Below are 23,695 nucleotides of genomic sequence, written 5' to 3'. Positions count from 1 at the left end.
TGCAGTTCCTCGCCTTTGACACTCAGATGCTAATGGGGAACAAACGCTACGCCATAAGTCCAGAGGAATATATTTTTGCCACCCTCAGCCTCTACCTGGACATTATCTACCTGTTCAGCTTCCTGCTGCAGATCACTGGACAAGGACGAGAGTGAGGTCAAACATAAGGAGCACATTTATTTCTGATGACACCGTTATTTTAACTGAACCTTTGCTACTAAAACACTGTGCACTTTTTTTAGAGGCAGGTTTTTGTCTGTAACCTCCCATGTATTACTGCAGTAATACTGTAGTACTATCTCCGGCAGTCACTAGTAATACTGTAGTACTATCTCCGGCAGTTGTACTCACTCTCAGACAGTGTGCTGTTTTTAAACACTCATTAGTCCCATAAGTGGATGAAGTCACTTACAGTAACAGAGTTAAGCAGCTGACATCCGTCTACACATCATCACTGGTCTTATTAACCCATCAGTGAGCCACCAGTGAAGAAACCCTGTTTTTTTATATAAACCAATATGATTTTAAACGTCATGTTGATTAGATTTACAAGTGTTAATTCACAGAATTCACAGCAACCTATACATGAATGTGGGTATGTCACAAGGCCTGGACCCAAGTTATATTTTTTCTAACTTAAAAATTGGAGGAAAACTAAACAAAAACTGTCTTCAGTCTGACGACATTATGAAGGTTTGTACGTAGTGGATTTTTTTTTTCTAATGTACTTGGATCTGTCAACAATAAAGACTGACAATGGAGTTTGGAGCTTGCTTAAGAAGAATAAAAGAAACCCACCCTGTAGAACACACTTCATCAAAACAAGACTTTTATTAAAAAAGAGAAAAAACAGACATTTCAAAATTCAAAAGAGAAAAAAAAAAACAAAACAAGAGAAAATGAAAATCTTATCTCAAACAATTAAAAAACACAAGTTACAGAAAAATTGAGCAACTCTGGCACAGGAAGACAAAAAGTAGCCAAGTGGCTTTGCAAAAATAACCAAATATCAAAAAACCTCTTTCCTCTACCAAAACTGTACAAAATGAGTTGTTGTATAAATAAGGAAACCGTTCACGAGCAGGAGGCGAGGCGGCACCGTGGCATCATCACAACGGCACACAACTCTGTTTCATACAGTGTTTTTATCCTGCTGGAATTAACATTCAACTGACAATGTTACAAAGGAAAACTAAGGCCACTAGCACTGACTAAACTGGAACGCTGTGACGATGCTGACTGACGATCGTCTCGCCTCGTAAACGCTCATAAATCCTGTTTTAGCAGCAAAATGTTTTGAAGCTATGAAACAAACTCCCACCTTTACATAAGGATGGAACAAAAAAAGATGTGGACCAAAATGTAATAAGTGCAAGTTTTTTTTAAATCTAATATTGTGTACTACAGTACACCACTGATCAATAATTTTCCCTAAAACTAAATGAAACTTTTTTTTTCATAACGCAAACTCCATTGGGAGCATCATTAGTTATAATTCTACCTATGTGGACAAGCTTAAAAAAAAAAAAACGAAAATAAATAAAATGAAAAATAAATAAACACTGCTGTAACGAGGGGTCATTTCATAGTTCCAAAAATCCCGTGTTTGTGTTACATGTGATGGCTAATACATGGAATATCATTTTTTTATCTGAACAAATAAACAATATCCATGACATTTTCCTTCATGGTGCACTGAATCTTGCAAGGTCACTGTGTTCTCTTGAGAGAGAAAAAAAAAAAAAAACGAAAATAAATAAAATGAAAAATAAATAAACACTGCTGTAACGAGGGGTCATTTCATAGTTCCAAAAATCCCGTGTTTGTGTTACATGTGATGGCTAATACATGGAATATCATTTTTTTATCTGAACAAATAAACAATATCCATCACATTTTCCTTCATGGTGCCCTGAATCTTGCAAGTCACTGTGTTTTCTAAAAAAAAAAAAAATGGGGAAGCACAAAAAAAAAAAAACAACCAACAAAAATAAGTCAAAAGGGCAGAGAAAAAAAAAAAGAATATTTACAAAGTCAGCTCTCTGGTCTGAACTCTGTCACCCGAACAGAAGATGTTCTTAGTATCAAACCAAAATGAGTCTAAGCCACGAGTACTTGCCAAAAAAAATCACTAATTTTTACATAGCTATGGAAACCTCTGTGTGTGTGTGTGTGTGTGTGTGTAAGAATACCATAACTGTAGAGGAACTACCACGGAGGCCCTTCGCAGTACTTTGTGTGTCACCTGATGATGATGATGATGATTTTAAGATTTATTCTCTATTTTTGGACAGACAGACAAACAGTATAAAAAATACTCTACCATCTGTGACAGGACGATGACAGCATTTACTGCAGTTTGAAATTCCTTTTCTTTTTAACGTTGGTCAGTGAGTTCTGAATGAATGAATAAATGTCAGGACACGTGATCCAACACAGTCCTGATTGTTAACGTAGCTCAGCACGTGAACAATGGCTAACTGCGCAAATTTTGGTTGACTGAGGTTTTTTTTGCTTTTAAAATGCACAAAATATTGCTACAAGAGCAATGTAACATAAAAATCTCTCTAATTAGATATTCCTACGTTGTCTTAGTAAAAAAAAGATATATGAGCACCCAAACAAAATGGGCTTTTACTATAGCTCTTAGGCCATTACAGAGTTCACTGCATCATAATAGGGAGTGTCTTAAGTTGCATTGCACTTGAACTCATATTTTGAGCAGGTTTTTCAGAGGTAAATGTAGAGATAAACGCAGTTTTTGTTCAACTGCTGGCCGAGCAGCTCAATCGTGTGATCTTTGGCAGTCCAGTGCTGACGAACACATGACGGCTCCTTGAATTCTATACAACAATCTGAGGAGCATCGCTACGACGTAGTGTGGACATGCTGCCACACGTCACAGGTGCCACGGAGACAGAAAATAACCCCGTCTCAGAGTTCAACTTGTTGCCACTTGTTGGTTGTGTTGTTTGACTGTTGTTAATCTAATAAAGCAGCAGGTGGTTCCCTCTACAGTTAATGGAATGAACTGCATCTGTAAAGCACTGTCTCCAGTCACAAAGCCAGTGAACAGCCCACTGCAGCTCCACAGCTTTTGCAGCGGACGTCTCCAGGTCCACATCTACCATAAAGACAAACACACAGACTTTCTTGGTATTAAAAAAAACACACCTCCAAATACCAAACACCAGCATGTGTGTGTGTGTGTGTGTGAAATCCTTCTCTTTCTGAATTAGCCGCAACCAAAAGTGTCGTTCTATCCAGATAGGCTGCTCCGACTGTGTTTTGAGAGAACGTTAGTTTATCTGTGACTTAGAGCTTCATGAGAGGCAACCAACAACTTCTTTGGTTGCACAGATGAACAGAGGAAAAAAGAAACACACGGCAAAACAACAACAACAACAACAACAACAACAATGTGGATAAAAACTGTACAAAAACAAAAAAACAAATCAGGGTCAGAAGCAGAATTAAACTGCATGTTTCAAAAAACTGTGTTTCACAGTGGATTCAGACATGAATGACTCAAGAGTGAGGGGTAAAAGTTCTACGTTACCCTACAGCTGTCATGACCTCCGTGACCGCCAGCTCTGTGGCCTTCAAACAAGCCTGTTGCCTTTTCTGCCACACATATTTACAACTCGTCGTCAATTCTACAAGAGATCAGGCAGTTTCATCAGAGAGTAAGAACATTAAGGCTGAGCTAATAATAGGGTTTGTTGTTTTTTTGAGTTTCGAATCGCTCGCAAATTCATTTAGAGCCAACGTCTCACCAAAGGCTGCACGGCTCATCAGTAATGGCACTTCCACTGATTATGAGCGAACAATTGTTTTTTTTTATCATCCTTTCTAAAATCTACGGTTTTCTATTTTCAACTGTACGAAGTGACTTCAGCTTCACTCGACATAAATGACTGAAACACACCTGGGCTCATGTGGATGAAGTCTTCTGGAGCCACAACACTGACGCAGCATCAGAACGACTCTAAGATCAGCACCACAGACCAACGCAAGACATGGACGGAGCCATCGGAGGACAATAGTGATGCCCCAGGAATAATAAAAGGGGGGGGGGGGCAGCTGCAGAGGGAGCTAAAACACTGGGCTTGATGGGGAGAGTGATGGGGAGTTAAAGGACTATTGAAGACCAGCAACAACTACAGGCAGACAGTGTCAACGCCACAACATTATGGACAACCGCATGTGGACAAAAAGCCAAATTTGTTTTAGAATAATGGAAGAAATAAATCAGACTTCCACAAGACAGAAACCAGTAGAAAATCTCTGAACTACAGAGAATTCCTACAACTGCACCACCGTAGCCCCCTGGTGGGGCATAAACGAAGGAACTAAAACAAAGTTGTCAGCAACATCTGTCAACATTGCCATGAGACGTTTATCTTCTCAGCACCGGCCGTCGTGGTGCCATGTTGGTTTGATCCCAGCTGCAGGTGTCACCGGCGGACACCTGACAACAAAAAACATCCTGATGGTTTTCATTGTTTAACATCGATGCTACAAATTGACACCATCGATGGCTTCGTCCATTTCTTATATTGGTTTGATAAACAGCACTAAATACGCTCACACTAACCCAACGTTCGAACAAGTTGGTACTCCTTCAGAAAACGCAGTGAAAAATAAACTAAGAAATCTAACAATTGGTTACGCTTTTGTCAAAAAACCTTAGATGCTCTTTTAAAACCCGATCTTGTGACACAAAACTGTTTCTTCTTAAACTCAAATGTAGTTGTTTTGACATTTTTCTGAAGAGTACCAACTTCCTGTGTAAACAGGGTCAAAAGTTTGACCTGACCAACTATTAGGACAAGTGATACGCTGAAGAGGAAGATGACGATTTGTTTGTGAAGCTAAATGGAAAAAAAAAACCCTGATGTGTGTGTGTGGAACAACAGCTTTAGGAGACTCTAACATCTACACGCTAGAAAAAAAAAAAAAGCTAAAATCTACAGAGTTAAAATCGTATATACTTCAAAGACAAAGTCATCAAAAATAAGGCAAAAAAGTGTTTCTTTCAAGTGACAGACAAGAAAAAAAAACAGAAGACATTTTACTTTCTAGAAACTAAAACAAACAAAAACAAAATCACAGACAGACAGAATCAAACTCAGGTGACAACAGCAGCATTGAAAAGACTAAAAAAAAAAAAAAAACTCTCTTTTTTTTTTCTTTTAGTCCTCCGTCTGATTTCCCCTTATTGCTTTTGACTAAACTACATCTCGACTGTGTAACTGCCCAGTTCTTTGTACACGTCGTGTTTTCCGACTGCTCAGATGTGAAGCACGTTCATCCCTCAGACGCAGGATGACTCGAATGATACCTGAAGGTTTGCCACAATAAAACCGCTTAAAACCACTTCCCACGGATGTTGGATGGAGTCATGTTAAAACAGAGCAGGCTGTGAACGCGAGTCGCTTCGAAAAATGGAGCTAAACTCATCAACGTCATCAACCCTTTTTGAAAAAAAAAAAAAAAAAAAGCACATTAGAATTTCTGGTGTAGTCAGAGCTCATCGTGGTGGTGGTGATGGTTTGGACCGGAGATGATCTTCTCTACAGGCTACAGTATTAAATAACATTTCCATAAATGTTGTCATGATCTAAACACTATAAAAACACAACTATCATTCAAATATAAATAGAATCGATTGATTGTCTTTTTGTTCACTGATAAAGAGAATGGTTTACATTTTTATTTTAAGAAAACTCACTGGACTCAACTCTGCACAGTCACGGTTCGGGTTCTCGTGTGTCTGTGAGGACGAATCTCTGCAGCAGTTTCAGGTAGAAGTAGCTTTAAACGGTTTCTCCTCTCAGGGTTGACAACACAACAGACCAGCAAAAAAAGGTTGGTAATTTTCTTTAAAATTGTACAAATTGTTGCCCCGCACCACCCTTTTGCTGCAAATTGAATGTCAAACAACAGACACCAGAAAATAAAAAATTAAAGTTTGCATATTTTACAAAAAAAAACAAAAAAACTAAAAGACATTTTACATGTTTTATCTCTTCCGTGAATCACTCTGAAACGTCCAGAATGTTTTTGTTAAAAATACGATTTTTTTCCCCCTATATTTCGTGCACAAAAATAATGCTCTGTGTCTCTTCTTCTCTTCTCTAAAGTTTTGTTTTCCTAAACGTCTTGATTTGATCCTTTTTCAGTTAACAAAATAGATCAGAGCTTCTCTGAAGAAGAAGAAGAAGAAGAGGGAGGAGGAGGAGGAGGAGAGGAAGAAGAAGGAGGAGAAGGAGAAGATTCCCACCTTTGGTAGATCAAGAACTCTTGATTATGTGAGCATGAAGTTCTAATGAAGTAAGTGTTGTGTTTAAAAAAAAAACAAAAAAAAAACATTCACACACAAATGCACAGATGTGCCTGACCACACACACACACACACACACACACACACACACACATTCCTTTTGTAATCCGTGTTCAAGTCCAGGTGTTTGATGATGGTCTGGAGCTCAGATCTCTTCCAGATGAATCCACTACCTGGATTCAGTACAAGCCCTTGGCCCCACTCTGCTGCACAACACAACAACACACACCGACAGTAATAAAGTTGAGTAAAAAAAAAAAAAAAACAAATCCCCCCCCCCAAAAAACAACTGATATTTTGTCTACGTTTAACAAATCGTTCCGCCTGTAGTTTAAGACCAGTGAACGTCTCTGTCCTACCTTAGCTTCACTTGGTGTGTTGGTATGAGTAGTTTGTGTGTTCTGCAGGGTTCTCCATAGCAACCTGTTGCTGTTGGCCACCGTTCTCCTGAAAAACATTTTTATTAATATTATAATTAATTAAATAACAACAACATCAATAATGATATGCTAATATATAAAATGATCAATAATTATTATCACACACAATAAGAATAACAACAATAATAATTATTATTATTGTTATTTTTATTTTGTACTATTATGATTATCATTAGTATTATAATAATAATAATAATATTTATTATTATTATTATTATTATTATTATCAAGTATTTCTGGTATGCTTCATTTCTGTACATTAATATTTAGTTCAGATTTTGGATTTACACTCTGTACCATGAAACCTTGGAATTTGGGTTCACAAATCAATTAACTATATATATATATATATATATATATATATATATATATATATATATACAGTATATTCCATACAAGACTAATTTCATTCTGAAACCAGTAATGTTGTAAATGTTATGAAACACCACACATGTACACACAGATGCAGTTCCGTGTGTCAACATCAGCATTTTGTCTGTTGGAGTACGACCATGAAGGACAATGAGTGAACCTGAAGGTCAGGGTCCTACCTCAACTGGAACATTAGAGGGAGGCACTGGGGTGTACTGGGGGATGTAGGTCCCCTGCATAGTTGTGTTAGCCGGTATATACTGAATGGAAAGCAACGAGAAGTCTGTGTTAGACTCAGAGGAAACAGAGATAAAGTCACAGACGGCTGGTGGCACTGACCGTTCCTGTGCTGCCCAGGGACAGGTGGCTCAACTGCTGGGTGAGAGGTCCCATCATGGACGTGGGCTGGATAGACATAGTGTGATCCATGGTGGGGGTGAGAACTGTACCCTGTAAAAACACACACAGTGGACAAAAAAAAATCACTCAATGAACATTACCTGTACAATGTCACAGTATCTGTTTGTTAATAATTACATCAGTCCAGGCTACTTATTGTGCTTTATTAATAGTGTGTGTATAATATAATGTGTACGTGTACTAAAGTGTGTACCAAAAATGATGACAGATGTGTACGTGTACTAAAGTGTGTACCAGAAATGATGACAGTATACAGACATTACCCAGAATCCAATTATTATACACCAATTATTTCACAAAACCACAGTTAGTCCCTTTAACAGACAAGCTTTTTTTTCTGAGCTACAGAACAGAAGCTTCCAAACAACATCATCAGACAGGGCTCTTTTTTTTTTTCTGAGCTACAGAACAGAGGCTTTACTCACAGCTGGCTGCATGAGGTATGACTGATGATGCATCCAAGACGGGCTGTGTACCTGAGGATTACAGAACCAGAATCTGGATTAATCCCTTCACCACAATCCACTAGGGCTTCGTCTAAATGTGTGACAAGGAATTAAACACTAACAACAATATAAAAAAACAGAAAAATCCCCAAAGAATCTAGGGGGAGTCCAACCTGGTAAGATGAGACAGGAGAATGCATGTACGGTGAGAGGGACGTCTGAGTGATCATTCGGTTTGGAGCCAGACTGTAGGGTGAGGAGTAGAAGCTGCCAGAACAACAGAGAAGGGTGTGAAAAAAAAAATCAGCAAGACAGCTGCACCTTTGTTAATGTAAATGTAAAATAAACAGTGATTTTTTTTCTTTTGTTCAATGATAATAGCAGTGTTGTAGGATTTCAGGTTCATTTGAAGCAATAGCTGAGAATGTGTCGATGGGTCAGAGGGATGGGAGGGGCTTAGTACAAAACGGGAGTTATGCAGAAAATGTTCAAATTTTAAAATACATTATTTATCAGACAAATTGCTTAATTTTTTTTTTAATGTTTCAAAAATGACAGGTTTAAAAACGGTCCTGGAATTTAGATGTATACGTGTGTGAGAACCAGTGATGGCCGGCAGAGGGCAGCATTGCACGAAAACTAAAAAAAAAAAAAAAGCACTTATTTACTGTAGGGCTGGGCTGTTTTCAGTCAGTGTGTGCATACCACTCACCCATTTTGTAAAGCTGTAGGGTCATAGGCAAGCGTCATTCCTCCCTAAGAAAAACAACACACAGAATTCAAAACCAGTGAGGTCATGCAAACACTGGCGCAGTGTGTACAAATGTTCTCTGACTGCACACACACACACACACAGAAGTCACATCCAGATAACCCTTGTACAGTACACGGACAAACATAACAAGTTCAGGCCGGAGAGCTGAGAGTTTGTTTTTGTTACCGTGTCTCCGTCTCTGGCCCAGGGTCTTCCATTCTGAAGGTACTTCCCCTGATTCTGCCTCTTCTTCTGTCCACCGTCTGCAAACTTCACTAACAAGGGTTCTGTGGGCACTGTGAGAGAAAGGGTAAGAACAGAATGGTGTGGGGGGGGGGGGGGGGGGGTGGGGGGGGCACCTTGAGGGGGAGAGAACATTAGAAGGTTTCTGCACTGACAAAAATATATCAGATTCTCAAAATGCATTCCACACACCAGGCACTCCGGGGGGAGTCTTGATAAATTTCCCGTTGAAATGCTGAATAATGGCTTCACATTTCTCCGTAGATTCCATTCTGAAACAGAAACCAAGTGGAAGAATTTAGTCTTTTATGTGAAGTTTTATTTACCCGAGACACACGCATACACTTGTTTTTTGTTTTGTTTTTTAGACATAAACCACACTGAGCTGAGGAATAAAAAACGGCTGCTTGGACCAAGCTAAATATTCCTACAATTAAATCATTTATGTTGTATCGAGCAGAACATTTTAAGGACAATTACATTTAAAATGAGTGAAAATGTCTTTGCCCCTAAAAGGTGGAAAATCCTAAATTTAAGTAGAACATTTCTACACTTCTAGCTCAACAGCAGCTGGAACAACGTATTGGAAAAGAGCTGTATTTCCACGATCCTAAAGCATAACATTATTAAGAAGAAATATTTTCTTCTAGATGAAAAATATTAGACTTCTTTCACTGATATTTTTATTTAAAAAAAATCCCAGTCGACATTTTCCTGAGTTTGCCTTTCTTTATGACAGAAGCAGCGGGAGTCGTTCTGGGTGGACAACAGCAGGAGAAAGTCAATAACATTTATATGACAGGTGATGCTGGGTCCTGCCAGCAGGAGGCAGGATATTCGTCTGCTTGATCACAGTGAATTATCTGAAGCCTTTCCTACCGTGACGTGACAGAGGGTCTGAGCAGGTAGTGCTGAGAGGAACTTTGATGTTTGTATTCACACACATATAAACACACACACAGAGGACTCTAGGATCACGATCAGACTGTGGTTGTTTGTCTGTTGTTTGTCTGTTGTTTGTCTGTTGTTTGTCTGTTAGCAGCTACACATTCAACTGTAAACAATCATAGAAAATGTCCACGTAGAAGCAGTCGTCACACACAAACCATGTCCAACACAGAACCAGAGAAATGACCCAAATGCAGTGTTTTGTGTGTTTATGTCTTCAAGTTTCATAGTGTAGCGGTTAGCACGCCCGCCTTACAAGCAGAGACCAGGGAGTGCTGGGTTCGATTACCCCGGGGAACCACCTGTCCCTAACGGCGCCTCCCCTGTGGCTGTCTGTGTGGGTTGCAAAAACTCACACAGTAAATGTCCCCGTTTTGGGACTCTAAGATTGTGGTTCTGTAGTGTAGCAGTTATCACACCCGACTTGAGGGTCTTGGGTTCGAGCCCCAGAGGAAACACATACTCAGTGCCATAATGTAGCAGTTCCATCAAAGGACTCAATTATTATTATTATTATTATTATTATATGACATGACGGAGCTGTTGCACACTGACCTGGCAAATCCCACCCCACGACTGGTCCCGTTGGCATCCCTCAGGATGCGTGTGGAAATGACCTGACCGAAGGACTTCAACATGCTCTCCAACTCTTGTTCGTCCATAGACACTGGCAGGTTGGAGATGTAGAGGTTGGTGGGATCCTGCTCCTGTTGCTGTGAAGGCAGTGAGAATACAGTGGACAGTTGGTTACAGAATATCTTACAGAGCAACTGTATTAGGATCTAATTTAATTTAATTTAATTTAATTTTTTTTAAAGGATTGTGGATTATTTTGACATTATTTTGTTCAATGAGAAAAGCTTATTATCATATACAGAATAGTGAGGGGGGGTTGGGATTAATAAGACAGTAGTGACACCTGCTATAAAGTATGGCTTATAGAAAGGGGTGTCAAACATACGGCCCGTGGGTCAAACCCGGCCCGTTACGGCGTTCAATCCGGCCCTGAATCCCGGAATTTTGAAAGTAAAAAAAATGGACAAAGACTTCATGTTCATGTTATGTTTTGTAAAATTACATTTAATAAATATGAAAATTCTCTAATATACTAATATAATTATGTTATGATCGTACTGGTCCGGCCCACCTGACATCTAATCAGGCTGAATGTGACCCCTGAACCAAAATGAGCATCAACAGCCCTGGTTTAGAGTCTAAAGCTGAAGATCGCGGTGAAGAAGATGGCTGAGATTCGACCACATAAAACGGTGCCGTCAAGGTGGGCTGGACAACTGTCCCAGCTATAAAAGGGGGCGCTGCAGACAAAGTTTGGGAAGCAGCGCTGAAAGAGGACTCCACTGCCCCTTTAAGTGCCCCGGGAAAATTCACCATTAATTTCAATAATGTGGTCATTCACCAGTACCAACGTGAACCAGATGGTACTGTTGAAGCTGAAGAAGAACCCCACCCTGATCTTTGCTAATGGATTTGGTTTTTCACATTTGTGTGTAGGCAGCAGTGAGATCACGGTCTTTCCGTTTACACTTGCTGCCACTCCTCACTGCACAGTAATGCTGTAGGATACAGAGGATTAAATGTTCTGTAGGCACTGGTGTAAGGAAAAAAAGAACATTCCACTTTGAGTTCTAAACAATAATAAAGCAATAAAAGGGCGGCCACACACATCAACACCACGACAACAGTGTGTGAGTGTGTGTCAAAGTCTACTTTCACACTTTAAAAAACAGTGACACGCACGACAGGGAACGGTGGTGTTGGAGGAGCAGCATATTTAGATCCATTTAAGCCTCCGCTCCAAAGTGAAACTTTGTGTGACTTTGCAGAAGCAGACAGGAAGCCAGGCATGAAGTTAGAGAGTTCACAGAGCAACAGAAGCCTGGCAACCGGGAGAAAGGAGGAGGGGCTTAGTGGAGTGGAGGGAAAAAAAAAAAAAAAAAAAAAAAAGAGCAGAGGAAGAGGCTGAGACAGATGTAGAGCTGGAGAAGTGAGAGGTTTAAAAAGCTGATATTTGGTATAGAGAAGTGGAAGTGACAGGATTGCATGTAGAGTTTTTTTTAAATAATTTGGGAAATGAAAGTGTAGGATTTAAAGAAAAAAATAATAATTGTTTTTTTGTTAAAAGCTATTTCGTAATAAGTGGCAAAGAGTGAAAAAAAAAAAATATATATATATATTGAAAATGGACTTAATGTCAAAGCCGTGGGGTCACAACCCTGGGGACTGGCATCGAACCTAGAGTCTTATGGTGACAGAGCTACGACCCACTCAGCCCCCCCTACTGGGTTGATAACAGAGCACATGTACCCTGACTCTGTAAGGCACTATTGACAGCTCTTTCATAAAACTTCCCTGGTTACTGAATTGACTATCTCGCAGGAAATCAAACAGGAAGTTCCTATTGAACAAATGAAAGAGGAAATAAAACAGTGAAATGTAAAAGTGAGATTACAGATGGTGTTTCATTGAAAAAATAAATGTAAATGCTGACTGCAGTAACTGACTCTACGCTACAGTTTTTTTGGTTCGTACAAACACAAATCTCATCAATGCTCTGCTGCAAACGTGAAATGTTGAGTGTGCGTGCGTGTGTGCATGCGTGTGTGTGTCTCTCTACAGGTCAACCGTGCGTCTGACGAGGTGTGTCTCTGTGTGCTTTCCGGCTTGGGTGTCGTGCAGTGCATGTCAGCTGAACGTGAACAGGGAGGTGCTGGGAAGTCAGAGGGTTTCTAATTTTAACCCTGCCATTGTTCCCCTGCCCCTGCTCACAAACCGTTCCTCTGGGTGCACGGCCTGCAGCCTGCAGCCTGCGGGTGGGGGCGTTCAGGGACCCAGGATACTCCTGAGGACGGTGAAGGACAAGGTGTGGCTGAGTGTGTTTGCGAACAACACAGCAGCAGCCATGGTGAAGGTGCACACAGGTGAGGCCGCCGTGTGCCATAATGTTTTATATGGAGCTGATTGAAGGCTACGTTTGTGCTGACGCCTCTGACCTGAAGTAACCCAACGACGGAGTGGCAGCAGAGTACATTTAAGTTTTCATAGTGGTTATCAACACCACCAACTGAGCACATGTCGTCTGGGTGAGTCAGGTTTTGGTATCCGGTTGCACTCGTTGTATTGAAATACACAGGATTGTGTGGCACTCACTCTGTCAGAGGAGTTACAGTCAACCAAGGCCGGGGTTTCAGTTGCACCGCACTGGTTCAGATCAACTGCCAGTGTGGATCTGTTACAGTTCTCCAAGCCGGACTGGGGAGACCCCGGTCTGACACTGCATTGGATCTGTTTGGGTGAGGACACAGGGAGGGGACATGAATATGAAGGGAGGGGCGGGCGGGGGGGATGGCGGGGGGGGGCTGTATTAAGTGCTGGTGTCAGCTCCAGGCCTGAGCCCAGACGATGGACAATGCCAGCCTATTGTGCCTGGCTCTTTGACTGAGAGTGTAGTGGCACCCTCCCCTGGGTTCCCTCAATGGGCAGTCTGAGAGCCAGAGAGAACAGCTTAATGGGCCGACAAGAGTGGCTTTGACTGCAGACGCTTTAACAAAGAGATCAGAACAAGCCTTACAACAGGAGTGGGGCAGAGACACATTCATGCCCATGGATAAAGAGAGAGGAAAGAGGAAAGAGGAGGCGTTTGGAGGAAGCGGTGACAAACTGGAGAATAAAAGAAGAGTCAAAGTGAACCAGTGATTTCTGCACAAAACTTTTCTATATTGAGCTTTAACTTTTTAAGCCTTTTACAGCAGGCCTCCCTATAAAGCTTATCTTGAATCTCTGCCAATGGAACAGTTGACCTTTAACATGGCAGAGAGGACAAGATGAGACACTTAAGGATCAATACGTTTTTACAGAAGCTCCAGATCCAACTGGTTCATAACCTGACGGCTGGTAAACACCAGAGGGAGAAGGGAAACATTTGGACTCTTACTTTGGCCATTTGAGCCTGGACCCCACTGGACTTGAGGGCTGTGACAGCTTTCTGTGCTGCTGCTGGACTGTCAAAGTCTACAAAGCCATACCCTGTAACACAGACACAGAGAGAGTTCACAGTGTCAAAGCTCATCAGTATATTCACTGACATGTGTAGTGTTGCCTGATGTTGAAAGAGAAACAACCAGACGTACAAAAATAAGCCACTCGTTGTACATGTATTTATAGAAAGTATAAGTATTTCTTGTAGAATTTCTAAATTACATTTTATTTTATTTTTTATTTCATTTTTGAATCACCTCCCCAGCATTATTAACTCAAGTCAAGTCACCATTTGGCCCAACAAATATTACATTTGTGAGTCGGCTCAAACATACCTTTTCAAATTCTGCTGTTGTTAACTGCAATTGCAACCAGACAATTTAGGTATTTTAGTTGAGTAGATATAGAGGCGCCAAATCCCAAATTTTTTTTAAAACATGCCCATAAATATGCAAGCCATGGTTATAAATATCTTAAAGGTGAATTTACAAAAATAACCCCCATTACAATGTGGCCACTGGCTACTTCAAAATTTAACATCTGTTTGTAATTATATATGATTTCATAAAAAAAAAAATGAAGAAAATACAACATGTTTTTAGACTCATTTAACACACTGTACCGTTAAAAAAATCAGAACAGCATGGGGGGATATAACAGTCAGTGATGATAATAATAACTCAGCGTTACCTTTACATTTGTTGGTGGTTTTGTCCAGGATGGCTTTGGTTGACACAATCTTGCCATACCTGTAAAAAGACAAAAGAGTTTCAGAAAATACTATCAATCATGGAGGAGATGATTGGCGGGGCAGAGAGAGAGAGAGAGAGAGAGAGAGAGAGAGAGGGAGAGAGAGAGGAATCTGCTCCTACCACATACATTCATACCAGTGTAACCACACTTCCTCAGGCTGCAGGACGACAGGTGTAAACACGAATACTTGTTCATTTACTCATGAAGGAGTATTTTTACTGTGGTGGGTGACTGTCAGTGACTGCTCTGCTAGCGGAGGGCGTTTGGATGCTAACGTAGTTGGCTAGCTGTTATTTTAGACAACGTGTGAGGACTATGAGCTGAAACAACTGTCCTTGCAGCGGCTGGCCGACACACACCGACACACACAGACACACACCTCTGTGCTGAACATGTCTCTCTGCCACTGACATTTTTAAAATATAGATGTGATATTTAAACATATCACCATCAGGACTGATGACTCATGAAAGCCGTCTGTACGTGTTAAAGATATTTAGAATTCAGCCCAGATATTTTAGCCGTTCCAAACCATGTACAAAGCCAACGCAAAGGCACACGTGCTACGGACTTGTTTTGGTCGAGAACCGAAGTCTCGCCGTCAACATGGTAGATTCCAATCTCTGTGAGACTCCAGGACAAAAAGCCTGCAGCCGGAGTTGAAATATTTGAATGTCAGCCAAAAATACTGAGCCGACGTTACGTAAATCAGCCACAGTTGACATTTATTAACCTTTGCTAATGCTAACACTAGCATTAGCTCCAGACTCATCTTAGCTAGGGTGAAAGATAAATGTAGTCAAAACAGTTTCAACTTATTTTAACAATTTTTTCATGCAACACAATGACTCATATTTATAAAAAGACGTGTGTGTGTGTGTGTAAGTGTCCTGCCTGCGGTCCAGATCGGTCTTCTAGTCTAATCAGCATTTAAAAACACTTCCTAGAGGGATTTTCAAAACCTTGGGGATATTTTCAAATGCACGGCATCAAATACCAATCAGTGAAAATAACCAAATATATAGAGAAAATGCAGCATTAAAAACTCAACGTTGGATTGAAAATGACCGTAACGTACAGTAGATCATAGACGTTGTGTATGATGTGGAGATTAAAGTAATGCAGTGTTAATGAGGCGGTGCAGCAGCACGAAGCTCTAAAGTGATCTGCCTCTGTCTGGTGAATCCAGCCAGTGAGGGAGGCTGCTCTTCCTCTGTTTGGGCGACATGGCGTCTGGGCGGAATGTACACTGTAACCTGATGCTTCACCCCTCCGGTTTGCCTCACTTCCCACCACGTCCCTCTCTCTCTCTCTCTCTCTCTCTCTGTTTTTCCACTCTCACACTGCTGCAGCGCTGGGTCCTACAGTACGCCCGACCTCATCTCGGTGGACGTTTGCCCAAATGACTAAGACCTGACTAGACAGTCAAAGCAGAGGCTGGTGTAAAAACTGAGAGTTGAAATCATGAGCTATGTTTAGACTACAATAATGTGGCTTTGTTCCCTCTGACACTCTACGTACATGGACCGTGGGTTTCCTTTTACTACGAAGGAAAGGGCGAACGGACATAAATCAATATGTGAGCAGGATTCCTGATTTTCACTCTTCACATATCAGATCACAACCCCCCCGCCCCCCAAAAAAACAGCACATTTTTTAAGTAAAGGAGTAAAATAAGGGACGTGTCCTAAACAGGAACCTCTGTAAAAAATTCCCAGGTCTTTTCTGAGGTGGTTTTGGATCAAATACTTTTGGAACACTGCGGAGGAAACTTAATCACTACAGACATTAATAATTCATCTCTCAAACAGCCACATGACCTGAGCATAGGTTATGTTTATAGCCCTCCACTGCTATTTAATAGCCGCACAACAAAGAAACCAGATGAAGCAAGTCACTGAGTTTAAAACAATCCATCACAGCGCTAAATATTTGAGAGGTTAAAATAAACAAATGTAATAATTGGACCAAACGGGAACTGGATAAAACAAATCCTCCAGTGTTTCTCCAGTAATTGTCAGAACATTTTTTAAAGGATCTAGAGCATGTTATTTTTTTTTCCTTAGAAATGTTGCTTGAAGATTATTAAATAGATTATGCTTTTAAAAAAAACACAACACACAGTACTCACATACATGAGAGTACAAATACATATGTGGAAAATATGCCATAATGATGCTTGTTTTCTATTCCAGCAGTGGAGTATACAGTGAGCATGGGTGGGTAAAAACAAAACCATACCAAACTATAACAAACCACACAAAACAAAAACCATGTGTCAAATAGTGGCTTACGTTTGAGTCGAGACATTTTTTCGTCTTCTTCAAAATTCGTCGAGACATTTTTTCAGTGGCAAAACATGTTTCAAAAAAAGATACTTTGTAAATAATGTCCCTGTGATGATTGCTGCAGTTTTCCAAGGAACATTCTGGTGTATAGTAGAAATGACTTTTGTAATAGTCTATTGTCACTGCCACCTGATTCTCTTGCTTATGTTGCACCACACGCTGTGTTTATAAAGCCACACGACTGTATGTGGTGCAGAATGAAAGACATTCTATTCTCAGTCTACATTCTTAAACCCAAGGAACTTTAAAGAATTTGGAGTAAAACACAGCAAATCTGACTCATGCATTTCTCTTTACATGATGATGCAGCATTTCTCCAGTGGGAGACCAAGGAACCATTGTTTAGCAACAACATTTTCCAAAAGTGTTTCTGTGCTCATGTCAGTGAAAGTACCATGGTGGTTTCTACTGCGATACCATCTTCGTGTTCAAATCATAAGAACAGCTCAGCAGCTGTTTGTTTCCAACCAAGGCCTTTACACAAAGAGATTTCCAAACACCTTCCAATTTCTTTACAATACTGACAGATTTATTTTTTGCACTATATTTTGCTCTTAAAGAAGACCTATTTGTGTGTGTCTTTCTTCAATTCCTGCCTGTATATCATTGTTGTCTTTATCTAAACAGACTGAGATTTTAGAAAATTATGAGGAACAACATTTTCCAAAAGTGTTTCTGTGCTCATGTGGCTCATGTCAATGACAGTAGTTCTACTGCGATACCATCTCCGTGTCCAAATCATAAAAACAGCTCAGCAGCTGTTTGTTTCCAACCAAGGCCTTTACACAAACAGTTTTCCAAACACCTTCCAATTTCTTTACAATACTGACAGATTTATTTTTTGCACTATATTTTGCTCTTAAAGAAGACCTATTTGTGTGTGTCTTTCTTCAATTCCTGCCTGTATTTCATTGTTGTCTTTATCTAAACAGACTGAGATTTTAGAAAATTATGAGGCAATTTAAACTAGAAGATTATTATATTTCATTGCATGAGATTTTTTGTTTGTTTGGTGGTGTGCCCTGGCTCAAAAAAGGTTGGGAAACACTGCTATAGTACGATAATGTCGTAATTGCAATTTTCAGTGTAAACGCTGAAAATCTCCCTTTTGTCAGTTTAACAGTTAATTAAAGGTCCCAGTAAAAGATTTTACACCAATCTTTTTTCATCAAACTATAGAACAAAACTTAATAATATTAAATTTTTGCACTATATTTTGCTCTTAAAGACGACCTATTTGTGTGCGTCAATAAATACGTTGGAATATGTTTGTTAGACCTAATCACTCATCTCTTATACACTTCTTAAACAGTTCCATGGTTTAACTAAACCAAACTGCTGCTGCCCCTTTTTTGCTATAAATAAAATAAACCCTGAGTAGAACTACTCCTCCAACAACACTTCCCTCTGGGAAACCATTGATCGACATGAACGTCCATCAGCAGCAGAAGAAAAACAAAAGCCGTGTTTTCATGTTTTCATGTTTTTCCTTTTCTAAAGTTCAAAGGTCAGAAGGTAGTGACTGCCTGACCCGTGTCTCACCTCAGTGGCTCCACGGCAGACGTGCAGCCCACCACAACATTCAGGCCGCGGAGACTTGAAAAGACAGCCCTGACCCCCATGCTGCTGTATGACATTCTTTCCCAGCAGGCCGTGCTGCACTTTTCCCACTCATTTAGGTTTTCCTCTTCAAGGGTAGCCCTCCCACTGACCTCTAAATCCTCCAACCTGACTGCAATTCTCTACCACTTTACAATGACTCCGCTGTTAGTCTTTTGGTCTTCCCGGAATTTTACAAACCGCAGATTACAGATTTCATTTGACTTTTTGGGGATTGTGATTAAAACAATTCTGAGATACAAATCAGGATTTGCTGGATGGATGTTACGTTTCAGAGACGACCTCACATAGGGGAACAGTGGAAATGTTCAAACGGAATAAGGAGGGAGAGGCTACGCTGTTGGTCAAGTCAGGTTTTGTTAGTTACGGCCAGTGCTTGTCCAAAGTTGATCCTGCAAATGATCCATTTAAAGCAGAGAAAAGAGCAGAGGGCTAATGTTCACAATGCACCTCCATGACACACCACAGAGTCCTGAACGGTTTCACAAGAAACCAGTTTGTGTGCTTTATTGCTGGATTTCATCGGTGCGAGTAAAGCCAACATACTATAGAGTCTATGCTTAGCTCCGGGCCAACTGTTCACAGTAAGGGGAAGGTTAGATCAGGACACAAGAAAGCAGCACACTGTTCCCTTTCCTGGCCCCCTTCTCCTTCTTTGCCCCGGTCTCATCTCTTTTTTTCTGACGCCACATTTGTTTTCTCATTCCACAACTTCCCTTAAAGGCTATAGCATTTTCCTCTGCATTTTTCCAAATGATCTCCTTGTCTTGCATAAAGTCAAACATGGATTCCTTAGCACTAAATGTGAAACCCCTGCCCTGCCCTTTTCACTCTCTCTCTGTCCGACTAAACTGCTCATATTGCAAGGTTGCTATGACGTCATATAGAGATAGATAGATAGATAGATAGACAGACAGACAGACAGACAGACAGACAGACAGATAGATAGATGCATATTGAACTTGCTTTCAGAAAGAAGAATGAATCAACTCTTCTTTTTCCAAACGCTCTCCGTGTCTTGCATAAAGTCAAACATGAATTCCTTGGCACTAAATGTGCAACCCCTGCCCTGCACCCGCCCCTCTCTCTCTCCTCTCTCTCTCTCTCTTTCTCTCTCTGTCCAACTAAACCTCTTCATATTGCGAGATTGCTGTGACGTCATGATGAAGTCTATTTTTAATCAATTAATTGTGACATAAACAGGCTGAAGAAGGCGTCCAATGCTGACGCACCAGAGAAGCCATCGGTGTGAACAAGGGTAAAACCACATCTGAAGAAGAACCCCCGTGCAGATATACGGTATGTGGCGTACAAACTAAATTACAGACAGCACAATATACTTTGGATCAAAGAACTAAAACAGTCGGAGCTTCAGTTGTGGTAAGGAATTTACTCACCTTCTCTCCCTCATATTTTCCAGCCCCTGTTGCTGTCAGAACATTTGTTTTTGTCCAGAGATTGTTTGCCTCACGGATGTTTTGTTCTGTTTCATGTTTAATTTTAGACGTTGTTTCAAAGCGACAGTATCAAATGCAGCTCTGTTGCCACTGCTCCAGTGATGTAGCACAGGACCAGCATTGCTGACTCATTCAAATTTGGAAAAAAAAAAAAATCCACCCACGTTTCCCACCGACCCTTTCCCAGGAAGAATGACACATTTCTCTAAGCAAACTTTTCCAAAGAGTTTGAGTAACCAACACTACAAGTGCGTAGTCTTTGACCTTGATCAGCCAACTGAGAGTACCAAAGTACTGACTGTACTCATCTGACTCCATCCATATTTTTTTATATTTATCTTCCTAATGAGTCAGTGTTCTAGAACAGCGCCCCCACCAGCCCACCCTTTGTTGTACCAAGGACCTGTCGACCATTATCAGTCTTTACTGCAGAAAATTATGGAGCCAAACAACCATCCACACTCACATTCACACCTAGAGTCAAACTACTGTAGAGTGAAGTATTATCCAGATACTTCATGTTATTGGATCGTAAACCAAAGTATCAATAACAACAATCATTTTACCCGCCAAGATAAAAGTCTCTGGTAAACCAGACACTGAAAAAGTCAACTGCAGTGATGTTTACAGCTAAACATCGTCACTTAACTTCTGTGCTAATGCTATATTTACAATCTAAGCAGAGTCAAGCTACTGCAGCAGATCCTCGCCGCCACCTAAACAAACTATAACATGTCTCTGACTCTGACACCGAGACGAAAAAGATGTCCTCCTTGAAAGAATTACTTACGGCTGGCAGAGTTTGACCAGGTCTTGGTCTGTCGTCCCTGGATGCAGCCCACGTATATACAGATTGGTTTTACTCAGCTGTTCCCCTCCTCCACTGCTGCTGTTGCTGCTACTGTTGGTGTTGGGACTAGGGGGTGCCATTTGGTGGCCGGAGGACACATAAGCCTGCTGCAAGAAAAAGACAAACGTAAGAATGGAAGGTCTCTTTGGACGAAGACTCAACAGAAACAAATTACATTTAAAATATACAATTTAAACAAACGGAGGACACATGCTGCTGGGGTCGTATTCACGAAGGACGCAGAACTGAGAGGGGAACAGTGAGATGTTACGAGATAGCGTGAGTCCAGCATTAGACAGATTACTTTGCGGGTGCCGGGAAAAATGATTTCATATGGTCCTTGTGTCAACACTCGCCAATACTGCCTTATGAGAGGAATGTGAGGCCTCCTGGCTGCTTACTCAACAGTGGGAAGAAGGGGCCTCTGCTCTAGTTTCTGTGTGTTGAGTAACTCCTTCTTCACTTTCAGGACCACAGAGAGATCTTGTGGTGTCTATCAAAACCAAAGATCTCGGACCAACGTTTACTCTGCTGAAGCATATTTCAATAAGAGATTAGACCATGGCAATGCTCCTGCCGAATGTTTCGGATTATATTTATGAATGACAACTGTATGTTTCTGATTGGTTGCATCCATTTTTCACCATCTGTTGTTATTTGTTTTATAAGGTCAATGGTTTTCTGGCAAACTTGTATTTGTTCTGTTTAGAAGAGCTCTGTTTGATCTGCCAACCTTCCTTTAAACTGGTCATAGTATCGAAGTGCAATGCAGTACTGGGTACTATTATGGTGTGTTATTGAAAATAAAAACCAAAATCACACCTACAGGAGTATTTGTATTTTTAACAACTTTGACGCAAAGAAAAATCAAAAAACAGAGACACAAGTACATTCTGGAAGAATTGCGTAAACACTGGCTAGAACGATGCGCCGCCAAACTGCATGAAACAATTATCTCTCGATTTAGAAACTAATTCCGAAATTGAGGAAACTAAAAAAAATCCATAGTTAATAGCTAGTTGTCCGCCAGTTCATAACTGATGTTGGGGGTTTCCTTTCAAAGTTCCTTGAAAGGTATGTTTTACATTTTATTTTACATATTTGTTTTTATTGTCTTTGTGGATATTTAATAGCTTTCTGTGGCAATAGAGTTCAGTTACAAGTGAATGTAAACTAAGACTCATGAATCATTTTTTAAACCTGACCCTGTTGCAGTTTATTACCCTTGTCTGCCACAGATCAACCAACCAAGAAAATGCCGGGCATCACCAGTGCAAATACCAAAATGAAGCCAACTTCGACAGAGACAGCCAGTGACTGAAGTACTCAAACCACATGTTGTGTTTTAGCCCGAGTGTAAAGTCTAAAATAACCTTGTATAACATTGTACACACATAGGTACACAGGAGTACATGCATGTCAATGCTGTACACACATAGGTACACAGGAGTACACGTAATGCATGTCAATGTACAACATCAGTACAAGTGAGACAGCAGTTGTAACAGGCCAGTACTTTTTGAATTACACAATGTGCTTAAATACCTTTACATTGTTGACCAACTTGTGGTATTCTGGTAAAATGTTTAATTTTCCTCTAAACTACCAACTCTGTGTCTTGAGCCCAGGGTAAACTGGTAGTATTGCCCCAAATTGCCATAATGTGTGTTTGCAGTGGTTTGCTGCAATTGCACTGCAATCAAACAAAAACTCACAAACGTATTTTAATCCTCAATGAGGGTAGAACATTTCCAGGCAGACTTTTTCCCATGATAGAAACAAATCCAGGTGGCGTGCTGTCTGCGGCTGACATTACCGCTTGTCTGTTATAGTGTTTCAGTCCAGCTGCTGTGAGAGTGTTCTCACTGCATTTATACATCCAACAGCTAAGTTTGAAAAAAAAACACCCACACACAACAATAAGAACATAACAAAAAAAAAAAATCGAAGATTTAATTTAATTCCCTTTTCTTGGGAATTATTTGATTAGTCTCACAAGATGTGATTGTGTATGAATCTGAAATTGTGAAACTGGAAACATGGAAGAACAATCAGAAAGTCATCTGCTGACGAACGACCAATCCCAAAGGCAGATGTTGTTGGATTTCATCATGAATATAAATCCTATTACAAAAACCAAAGAGTTTGGAAATAAAATCACCTTCATATTCAAGAAACAAAAAATATGTATTTTTATAAATCTTAGGTTTGGTACGGAACACTCCAAACTGTCGCCACTATTGTCGTATTGACTCGTCGTCTTCCTCACTAACTAACCATACTTCTCTTGACGTCTTGGTACATTTTAAGACTGGGTGGTGCCAGTGAATACCAGTCATAAACTAACAGAGACGGAGACAGTTAGCAGAAAGAAGACAAAAGGCTGCTGCAAGACAACTTGTACAGCAATTTATCTGATTGCACAGTATTGGCTCCACTAGGATTCTTGAGGATTGTGTAATCGCCTGAAATAGGGCTGATGACGTGACATGCATATTTTTTCTTAAAGTGCAATCAAATGCACGGATTGACTGGCCGCTGATCAAAATCTGCCTGTTTTCAGCCTGATTGGCCCAGACTGGTGGTCTTTGCCTTGTCAGAAAAAATGTTATTAATGCTCAGGAAGCAGCACTTCACCATTGTATATGTTGGGAGTTAAAAGCCTTTGTTTTCATCTCTCCATTCCCACAGCACTTATTACT

General features: G+C 40.4%; 2 protein-coding genes across 5 annotated transcripts in view; one reads left to right on the top strand and one right to left on the bottom strand.

Annotated features, from left to right (window-relative positions):
- The window catches only part of faim2b (Fas apoptotic inhibitory molecule 2b), a 4,988-nt gene extending 4,680 nt beyond the window's left edge, over positions 1-308 (top strand). For both annotated transcript variants that reach the window (XM_008320065.3, XM_008320066.3), the window contains exon 12: positions 6-308. In XM_008320065.3, coding sequence (XP_008318287.1) covers positions 6-155 — 150 coding nt within the window. In that variant the 3' untranslated portion in view covers positions 156-308. The remainder of the gene's footprint in view (positions 1-5) is intronic.
- A 2,162-nt stretch (positions 309-2,470) lies between these two features.
- Positions 2,471-23,695, bottom strand: part of LOC103385996 (RNA-binding motif, single-stranded-interacting protein 2-like) — a 31,308-nt gene continuing 10,083 nt past the window's right edge. Inside the window, exons 2-14 of one of the 3 annotated variants that reach the window (XM_017036339.2) lie at positions 20,934-21,097; positions 14,656-14,714; positions 13,922-14,013; positions 10,525-10,682; positions 9,214-9,293; positions 8,965-9,074; positions 8,737-8,780; positions 8,198-8,291; positions 8,004-8,054; positions 7,498-7,608; positions 7,338-7,418; positions 6,706-6,793; positions 2,471-6,552 (exon numbers count right to left, since the gene is read on the bottom strand). In XM_017036339.2, the coding sequence (XP_016891828.1) occupies positions 6,713-6,793; positions 7,338-7,418; positions 7,498-7,608; positions 8,004-8,054; positions 8,198-8,291; positions 8,737-8,780; positions 8,965-9,074; positions 9,214-9,293; positions 10,525-10,682; positions 13,922-14,013; positions 14,656-14,714; positions 20,934-21,097 (1,125 nt within the window). In that variant the 3' untranslated portion in view covers positions 2,471-6,552; positions 6,706-6,712. Of the gene's footprint in view, positions 6,553-6,705; positions 6,794-7,337; positions 7,419-7,497; positions 7,609-8,003; positions 8,055-8,197; positions 8,292-8,736; positions 8,781-8,964; positions 9,075-9,213; positions 9,294-10,524; positions 10,683-13,921; positions 14,014-14,655; positions 14,715-20,933; positions 21,101-23,695 lie in introns of all 3 variants that reach the window. The other 2 variants (XM_017036338.2, XM_008320061.3) reach the window with 2 other exon arrangements.

This window comes from Cynoglossus semilaevis, chromosome 11, assembly GCF_000523025.1.
Source record: "Cynoglossus semilaevis isolate Cse_v1.0 chromosome 11, Cse_v1.0, whole genome shotgun sequence".
NCBI lineage: Eukaryota > Metazoa > Chordata > Actinopteri > Pleuronectiformes > Cynoglossidae > Cynoglossus > Cynoglossus semilaevis.
The sequence above is the reverse complement of the archived record's forward strand: the minus strand, read 5'-3'. Positions and strand labels throughout refer to the sequence as shown.